Below are 9,851 nucleotides of genomic sequence, written 5' to 3'. Positions count from 1 at the left end.
CTTAAAAGAGCCCCCGCCAGTATAGCCCACAGGACCTTCGAGGCACTCAAGCTTCTCCACCACGACAAGGTAGCAGCACAAGGAGAAGACATTTTGGGTGAACTAGGCCTTTAATGGTTGAATTAATCAAATCAAATGTCAAAAATGTAAATGCAGTAAAGACATTCAAATTTTCAACAATTGATTTGCTAAATTCAACAATTCAATATTCTGGTGGCATCAGATCTACTGTTAATGTTTTTTCATTAAGAACTTTTGAATTTTTCTCAGCATTCTGGCTCTTTGTGCGTTTTCTGAAACGATATATTGAGACACTAATGATGATGATGATGCTGATGCTGATGATGATGATGATGATGGTGGTGGGTTCAGAGCCAGTCGTCTCTGAGATAAAGGGATGAGAAAAACACAACATCAGAACCACAGTAAGAACAGCTCAGTGAAGCTTCATCAGTTGAGTTTCAATGATTTGACCTTGAGTTCAATAATGAAATCAGCAAACACATCGACCAACTGAACATAATGACAACATCAAGACACTCACACCTTGAAACATAGTTTCTTTGAACTTTTACAATTTATCTCAATATTGAAACATGTTAAAAACCTCCTGATGAAAGTGTGTTGAACTTTTTCTAATCATAATCTGAGTTTAATTTGATAAATTCCGAGTGTAATGGAAGCAGAATTAGTGTCCAGACACACACCAACACCTTCTAGAATCACAATGAAAGACTCGTCATCTTTGTTTCTGATTTCACCTCCATCTGTTACTTTTCTATCAAGAGTGTTAAATTTCGTCTCAACTTCAGAATCTGGAGGAGTTCATGACAACAGAGAACTCAGACTCGTCTCTTCTGGAGGAACGTGGATCTGGACACTCATGGAAAGAGGGAAAGAAGTGAAGAAGAAGAAGAAAAAAGACTCACGGTTCTTGTCGAGTCCTTCATCCAGTCTGCGGATCACTTCATCCTGACCGTAGCCTCTGAACACACACTCGTACCTGCTCCAGTCTTCAGGCTGACCAGGTGGACGCAGAAGTTCAGCCTTTTTCTGGAAAGTCCCGTCAGGGTTTGGGAGAGTTTCTTTTATCCACATGTCATCATCACCAGTGATGGTCTTTCCATCTTTCCTCCAAAACAAGTGAGTATGTTTAGGAAAGAACCCTGTGGCGAGGCAGACGATGGGAGAGGACGAGTTCTTCTGGAGGAGAAACATTTGTGGAGGATCTGGAGAAGACAAAGATCAGTGTTTAGATCAGCTGATGGAGTTCATGACTGTCAGTGACACCACAGTCCTCTGAGAGCTTCTACACACACACACATGTTCTGTCACTCACACACACCAACACGTCCTCTACCTTTTCTCAGCAGACGCTTCTCCCCGTAGTCCAAATACATCTTCAGCCGCTCTGGACATTCCTGAGTCAAATGGTCGTGGATTTGTTGGTTCAGATCAACTCTTGAGTTCAGATTACGTGCGATGTCTTCATCTTCTGAATGTCGAGTAAACCACTGTTTCCCCTTAGGGTAGAACTTAATGACATCTTCTCCATTGTAGGCAAACAAATGATAACCTCTGACCTCTTCAGTCTCATCATCCCACAGACATCTAGATATCCTCTGGATCAAGTGAACACCTGAGAGACACAAGCTGAAATTAACTTTCACCTCCTTGTGTGTGTGTGCAGGTGTGTTTGTGTGCAGGTGTGCGTGTCTCTCTCTACCTACCTTGACTTATGTTTAATCCTTGTGTTTTCTTCTCTAAGATCATCTTCTGGACCAGCTGATCATCAGTCCACGTGTTCAAATGTTTCTCTCGATGTTCGTCTAAGACTCGTCTCATCCAGTCTTCTCTGGGTTCTGGTCCATTGCCGTTATAGTGGACAAAGTGAACATGGTGCCCAAATCCATCCACGAACCTTTGGTCAGCTGACATGACTTCATGATAGGAGAGAGAGTGAAATTCTGCAGAAACAACAAGACTAAGTTAATATTTCCATCTAAACATCTCATTGACAAGAAGGTTTTTTAAATTGTTACAGAGAAAATATTCATTGATTTTCCGGAACATCACTTTGAAGTGTTGATACTGTATTAGTTAATGTCGTTACCTGGATTTCACTTCCATGAGTGTGTGTGTATGTTTGTGTGTAAAACTCTTAAGTTGGAGTCACACATGAGGTGAGAAGTAACTCTGGCTGTGTTCTCCCCCTCCTTGTTTCCTGATTAATTAGTATTTTTAACTTTAAAATAAATAACGATAGTCAAAGTAGGAGATCAACCACCACCAGGGGGCATCCATTGGTGTGTTCACAAGCCACTTGGCATCTGCCATTTTGTTAGAATTGAAGGAGTATCTGCAATAGATCTCTGCTTTGCCAAGGTCCCATGATCATATAAGTTTGTTTCTCTGACTTTGTGTAATTCACAAAATGAGCATTTTCTCTTTAACTCATTCCTATTTCTGTGTCCTTTTGTTTGTACTATCCCGTTCAGAGGTCAATGTATATTAAAAAAAACCTCTCTCTCTCTATCTATATATATTTTATATATATTCACCAGTGTAACCTTCTCATTTTCAACCCTTTGACCAGCATTACTCTTCCTTTTTTTGTCACGCAGTCAGTTTTCTTATCTTTACCGAGTAAAGATTGCCATCTCTTCTTCGAGCAGCTTTGAATGAGCTGAAGTATGCATTAGAGTGGAATTTTCAAAGTTTATCATGTTTGGTCTTGGTTAAGTGTGTTTCTTGGAGGTATATAATTTAAGTCTTGACATTTTTTTTTTATTTGGCCATTAACGTTTATCTCTTCACTGGATTATTTAGACCCTTTAAAGTCAACACAATTATTTTAATACTGTGACATTTTCAACAAACTCAAAACTCAATCCAAATCCACCCGTCTCCCGTCAAAAACAACCTTCTGAAATAGAAGAATTGCATATCCAGAAGAACCTGATGAATCTGTCAACTGAAATGCTAGAAAACATTTGATAAAATGTCCTTCATTGCTGCGCCTACATTTCTTTGTCTATTACTTATCTGGTTAAACCAGAGCGTTTAGTTCGAGGGCCAAAAAAAACTGCACCTTGCTATTCTCTTGCACCTCATCTCTGGTTTCTTGTAAATCTACCTGCTTTCATGTTCAAACTATTTCAACTCTTTAAGTTGTTGTTTCCAGCTATCAGGTGTATTTATTTGATTGATCGTGGAGAGCTCTTGACTCGTCAAGTCGTGGCACAGGAAGTATAAAAAAACTCAGTATTTCTTATTGGTTTTCGACCATCACATTTTTTTCTAGTTATTTTATTTTATTTTCAGTACCACACTGTCACACTAACACCCCCAGAGAAGACAACAATCAACAGAAAAGTAATTTTCCTGACATGGCAGGGAAAATAATCCGCTGACATATTGTACTTCCTCATGAAGGTTATTCAAATGTGGTCTGTTGACTTGAGCATCGACTTTTCAAGCACAGAGGAGGAGTTCAGTCAAGTCAGTCATGGAGGATCAAATTACCAAAAGAATTCAAGGTTCCATTTTCTATTAATGATGTGAGTTCTTTGTTGTGAAACCTCTTCATTGTCATTGTTTATGAAATCAGGATTTCTGGTTGATGTAAGGACTCAAGTGAAGTGTGAGTTTTAAATAAATACCAGTTACCAAACCAGTCCATCACAGACCAGACAAACCAACAACAAATGTGATGATGAAGCAGAAGAGACTTGTTGTTTTTTCACGACTCCAACTGTTGAAGTACTGTCATTGCTGTTAACTTTACGTGGCAGGTTTGTGACGCAGTAACAACTGAGACAAACAAAGACCTGTGTTAACATTAAAGGTGTGGCTCAAGACATACTTCCTCATGAAGATTATTCAAATATGGTATGTTGATGTGAGCACCGACTTTTTCAAGGACAGAGGACAAGTTCTTAGTCTCTATACTTAGTAATAGAGAAAATAATTTCTCCTCCGGGGATCAACAAAGTATCTTTATATCATTATCATCTAGTGACCTTCTCTATTGGTATGAAGAGGGTGGTGAGGTCCTTCAATAGTCATATAAATATTGTGACCATATGACCTAAGGTTAAGGAGATACAAAGACACAAAAAAAGAACCCTTTTTCACTATTCGTTTATTGTAGGACGGTCCCTTAAACGCTGCGTCACTTGCCGCCTGCATAGAGATCTGTGTATTTTATCAGGACAATACGACGGAATATTATGCTCGTAGTAAATACAGCACATAACTCTGACTAGAAAGAGGTGATATTTGTAATTCAACACCTTAGTGTTCCCGAGTTATTAACATGCAAACATCCAATCTGCCGTTCGTCATGTCGTGGAGCAGTGTTAGATTGGAAATTATTGTACACTATACGTATACGCCATAAGTTAAATTAATGCTAAAAAGATGATCAAAATATAGAGTATAAAATACTAGCCTCATCTAAGAGCTTAAACGTTTAAATACACATTCACAACCAACATTTCACTTGCATACTGATATACACTGTGTCAAGGGTAGCTTGAAACAGACTAGAGATTATTCAGCGATTTAATGAAGGACTGTCTGTCTGCTCTGTTCACACCTGTGGGCGTGAAACAAAAGGGCAACACGGAACACACCCAAAAGAGGGGGGCTGGAAGACAAAGGAACTTGCCCACACAACAGGCAAGGAAGGAAGTTACTCTCCAGGTGACTCGAAACAGAAGTTAACATAAAAGAACCACTGCCCCGGAAAAGGCGACCCCCTGGACAGGAAACTTTCCCTTAAATGTAGAGACGACCCATAACCCAAGACCGTCTTTCCCGGAGCTATTGACCTGTACAGCTGCCGGCAAAGAGCGAGTCCGATCGATCGTAAAAGTTTCTATGTTTGTTTGTTTTGAAGCGGTGAATAAACGACCGTACACTCTGAATTGATCCTTTTCTCTCCATAAAGCAAAGTATTAAGACCCGGAGGTGACGTCGTGTTGGAGCGACGGTAACGGACTCCGGTTTTATCCGTTTTAGCAGGAAGTGAAAAACAACTCAGTATTTCAGATTGGTTTTCTATTCCTGTTACTCACATTTTTCAGTAAAATAAATACAATAAGTGAATAAGTGTCAGTTGTTTACCTGCTGCCACACGAGCACCCGCAGAGAAGAAAACTATCCACAGAAAATACATTTTACTGTATTGGTAGAGAAAATAATTAATTGAAGACTTACTATAAAGTTGATCTATTCAGCTATTTATATATTTATATATTATAGATAATAGATATTGTCTATTTATTTTTTTGGTCTGTTTATGTGAGCACCGACTTTATAGCACAGAGGAGGAGGAGGAGGAGTTCAGTCAAGTCAGTCATGGGGGATCAAATTACCAAAGGAAGATACGTTTCCTATAAATCATGTGACTTCTTTGTTCTGTAAAGTATTAATGTATTTTATCTGTATAAAGACATGATCACAGGTCATCCTACTGAATTTGATCTATTTTCAGTTGACTGACAGTTTTAGGAAAGAAAACAAGGCTTTGAAAACAGAAGAAGAAAATTCAAAAAAGACAATTTAATACCAAAGAAAATGTAAGTAGATTTTCTTCTTTGATAAGTTATACTTGCACTCCTTGAACGTCTTGACTTTCAAGTCAGAACGAAATTTAAATTCGATTTTTTTAGAAAACGAAAACAAACAAAACAAAGCAGATGGCTGTTAAAACTGCATACCTGCATGCACCTATTGACTGTGAACTTTACATGGAGCAACCAGAAGGTTTTGAGAAGAAATCTGAAACGGGTGAAAAACCTGTATGCAGGTTAAAAAAATTCTCTGTATGGACTCAAGCAGTCTGGGAGAAATTGGAACACTTTGTTAAACGCATATTTGAAGGAACATGATTCCAAGCAGAATCCTGCTGATCATAGTTTGTACGTAAAATAGAACGCTGAGGAAAAAGCCATCATAATATTGTGGGTTAATGATTTGATCCTGACTGCAAACAATGGAAAGGTACTGGATAAAGTCAAGTGAACACTCACAGAAAGGTTTAAAATGAAAGATTTGGGGAGGTTAAAACATTTTCTTGTAATTGATTTTGAACAAACAAAAGATGAAGTAAAAATGTCACAGAAAAGACATGTCAACAAAATACTAGAAAGATTTAAAATGCAAAATTGCAAACCAAGAGAAACCCAAGTGAGACTAAACTTGATTATTCAGAAGATGCAGATAAGATGAGTGAATCCAGAAAAATTGAGAAGCTGTGCCACATGCACGAGACCAGATATCAGTTTTGTGGTCAGCAAGCTTTCAGAGAACTTTTCTGAACCCTCAGAGGAACAATGGTGTACAGAGAAACATGTACTGGGGTATCTGAAAGGTACAGCTGAACAGGGACTATGTTTCAAGAAAAATGACAATCAAAATGTGAGGATATTTTGACAAAACCACCCACTAAGCTCAAGTTGAAAACATTTGCACACATGTTCGGCACAAGATCGGGGAAGGTTTTAGACGATGTATGCAAATACTGCATTTGAATTGTTTTTCCCTGTAAAAGGCAGTAGGAGATAAGGTCGAGTGGGGGTGTTGAGGCGTGGACGCTTTTGCCCACTTGAGTTGGCCGGCCGGCTACTGTTTGCCTTCCGTCTTCTGCGAGTCCTCCCCTTGGTTCGGGGAGCAAAGCGGGAGAGTCTGAGGTTATTAGTGGTGCCGCCGTACTCCCCAGGCAGGGGGGACTCTGACGGCACCCCCGGTGCTGGGTCTGCCTCTCAAAGTGTGCCTCTTGCACAGGACGAGCCGAGCGTCCACGGAAACATGAAACGTAAAATACAAAAACAACAGCTGGGTTAAATTATTCCAGTGAAAATCATTGAAACATAAAACACAAAATAAACAGCTGGGTTACAAACACATATTGTACTTCCTCATGAAGATTGCATTATTATTCAGTATGTTGACATGAGAAACGACTTTTTAGGTTAGGTTAGGTAGAACCTTATTGAAATAGTTGTTCCACTTAGACACAGCAATACAGACGATTATTCATATAACTAAAAATAACAAGAACAAAGAGAAATAAAAACAAAGCACAGAGGAGGACTTTAGTCAAGTCAGTCATGGAGGATCAAACTACCAAGAGAAATTCAAGACACGTTTCCTATAAATCATGTTATTTCTGTGTTTTGTAAAGTGTAAGTAATTTAATGTATTAATGTATTTTATCTGCATAAAAACATGATCACAGCTCATCCTACTGAATCTGATCTATTTTCAGTTGACTGACAGTTTTAGGAAAGTAAAGGCTTTGAAAACAGAAGAAAAAGGAAATGCAAGAAGACAATTTAATGCCGAACTAAATGCAAGTAGATTTTCTTCTTTGCTAAGTTATACTTGCACTCCTTGAATGTCTTTATTTTCAAGTCAGAACGTTAAATTAAGAATTATTTAGAAAATGAAACAAACAAAGCTGAAATCATAAGAGGGCAAAACATGTTGTCTTCAGTTTAGAGCTAAAGTTGCAAGTCTGACTCTTGGTGGTTCTTACAAGAGTTTCTAGGGTCACTAATGGCCCCAGTGTCGTAAAATCTGTGACACAAGCAAAAAGGGATTTCACACGGGTTGGATATTTACCACACACATCACAGAGCAGAAAAGCAAACAATAAATGTTCTGCTGAAGCAGAAGGAACTCAACAAACAAACCAAACCTGTTTTACCATCAGAGGTGTGGTGAGGTGAACTAGATCCTGTAACTTCTCTTTGGAGATAAGCTAACAAACAAACCCATCCATAAATTTGATTCAACAGAGATAAAGTTAATTTCCCTCATATGTAACTATACCTTCACTTGTGTTGTTCAACTTTACTTCAGAACTTCCCTTTTGTTTTTGTCAAACTACCTTCAGAACACTTTTTTTTTAGAGTGTAGCTCCGAACCACAACACTTAAAGTGATACCAGCTTTAACGTCCAACGTCACATTTGCGTCGTTTCTTCGTAGCACTAGCTTAAGAATAGCCACATCAAGTACATATAAGCGGTACAAGTTAAACCTGACGTGAACACGGAGAGTCTAACAGAATAATAAAATATGAAAACAACATACCGTAAATATTTATGATTTATGAAATTTGGAGCGTGACATAAGATGAAGTTCACTTGCTTTTCATTCTCTTTAGATGTGACTATTTCACTGTAGGAGTGAGTGGCACTGTACCAAGATGGCCGCCCTGTATACACACCGCTCTAGTGGGCGGCAGCAGTCGATGCGGCGTCCATGCATGTCAAGTTCTGCATTTGTTCGGACCACAACTCAGTAGTGATGGGCACGGCAGTTCTTTTGACTGTACTGAATCACTAGAATCCGTTCATTAAAAGGATTCGTTCAAAAGATTCATTCAGTTCGTTCGTTCACCAAATCACTAACTCAGTGCTTATGGAGCCCTGACTGCAATTTCTCCTACTTCCTGAACGCAGCCAAACAATCCGTTACTAGGTTTAATGATTCAGATCCGAGGTTCACATTCACTGCACTTGAGGGGCAATCCAAAAAAAAAAGTACACAGACATTCGTGAGAAATTCAGCAAATAGAGAAGATCTTGAGGTGGCAGTAGCAGCCTAAGGTGACAGACTCTTGTGTGTAGACGTTCACAAACAAACATTGCAGCTGTAGTAGAGATTCTGTTACTATCCCAGTGTGTGTGTTTCCAGCCTGTCCAATAAACAAATAAAGTGTGACTAAATTTCTTGGTTGTTAAATATGTTTTATTGCACTAAAATATAAAATAAAATGTAATATAAACTTAAATGCAATCAACAATAAAATAAAAAGGCCTTGTTTAAGTCTAGTGCAAAAACAAATATTAAATTAAGATATGCCAACATAAAAACTAAATGTTCTGTCGTTCCCTGACGCCAAGGGTTCAGAGAGTCATGGAATCCCTCCAACCGGCACGGTTGCGGCTGAGTTCAACTGAACCGAGAAAGGAACAGTACGTTCACTCAAAAGATTCGAATCGTACGCGAACGACACAACACTACCACTCAGCCCAAACAGCTTGACCACTTGTTGAAGGATGCAAAGGACAACTCGATTCTCGTTTTTTGTTTTTATTTTCTTGATGATTTATGTTGAGGACTCCAGTTCAGAATATAATAGTCAGTATAGAACAGTTTGATAACCTTTAAAACAAAAACATGCATTAGTTTTAATACATTTCAATAAATGTCAAAAGTTTTCTTAAATAAAATGTTAATTTAACTTGCTTTTTAAACAAATCTTTAAGAACTATTTAAGTAAGCGCTTAAACATTCGGTTTTAAGTGTAAACTATATTTTATTGAGTATTGTTTTGATTGTTTAAGCTCGTTGTGACCCTGGTCTGCAAAAGCGCTATACAAATAAAAATGACTTACTTATATACTGCAAGCTTAAATTAGCTTAAACCAAAGTATCTAAATCAACTATTAACACTCAGGAGCAAACATAATTCTCATTAAAAGTAGTTTTTTCTAGTGATGTTACCGACTGTGTCGAGGCTTCGAAGCGTGTGTCGAGTAATCCAGGATTTTTTTCATGAAGCGTGTATCGAGCCGTGTGTTGGTTACGTAGGTGGTGACGTAGTGATGACGTTCGAGGCCTCGCGAACCGAACCGTCACGTGACTGGTTCGAGCAGCGCTGCTTGAACGAGTCACGTGACCGGCTCGTGAAGCGCTGAGTGAACCAGTCACGTGACCGGCTCGTGAAGCGCTGAGTGAACCAGCCCGTCACGTGACCGTTTCGGTAATCGCTCGTGAACTTCCCGCGAAACTCAGAATAAAAGTGGCCTCGAAACGCAATGGAAACGAAAC

The 9,851-nt window shown here is 38.8% G+C and overlaps 1 protein-coding gene across 2 annotated transcripts; it reads right to left on the bottom strand.

Annotated features, from left to right (window-relative positions):
* Positions 1-9,851, bottom strand: LOC148071969 (BOLA class I histocompatibility antigen, alpha chain BL3-7-like). Of its 2 annotated transcripts, XM_087798774.1 has the most exons (6): positions 5,131-9,851; positions 2,571-2,675; positions 1,731-1,967; positions 1,361-1,639; positions 930-1,229; positions 117-384 (listed from the first exon to the last, which is right to left on the bottom strand). In XM_087798774.1, the coding sequence occupies exons 3-6, from the start codon at positions 1,936-1,938 to the stop codon at positions 203-205; spliced, it is 969 nt and encodes a 322-aa protein (XP_087654900.1). In that variant the 5' UTR covers positions 1,939-1,967; positions 2,571-2,675; positions 5,131-9,851; the 3' UTR covers positions 117-202. The 2 variants fall into 2 exon arrangements, with proteins under 2 accessions (XP_087654899.1, XP_087654900.1); XM_087798773.1 differs by lacking the exon at positions 2,571-2,675 and having other exon boundaries at positions 1-384.

Source organism: Callionymus lyra, chromosome 9 (assembly GCF_982586985.1).
Source record: "Callionymus lyra chromosome 9, fCalLyr1.hap1.1, whole genome shotgun sequence".
Taxonomy (NCBI): Eukaryota; Metazoa; Chordata; class Actinopteri; order Syngnathiformes; family Callionymidae; genus Callionymus; species Callionymus lyra.
The sequence above is the reverse complement of the archived record's forward strand: the minus strand, read 5'-3'. Positions and strand labels throughout refer to the sequence as shown.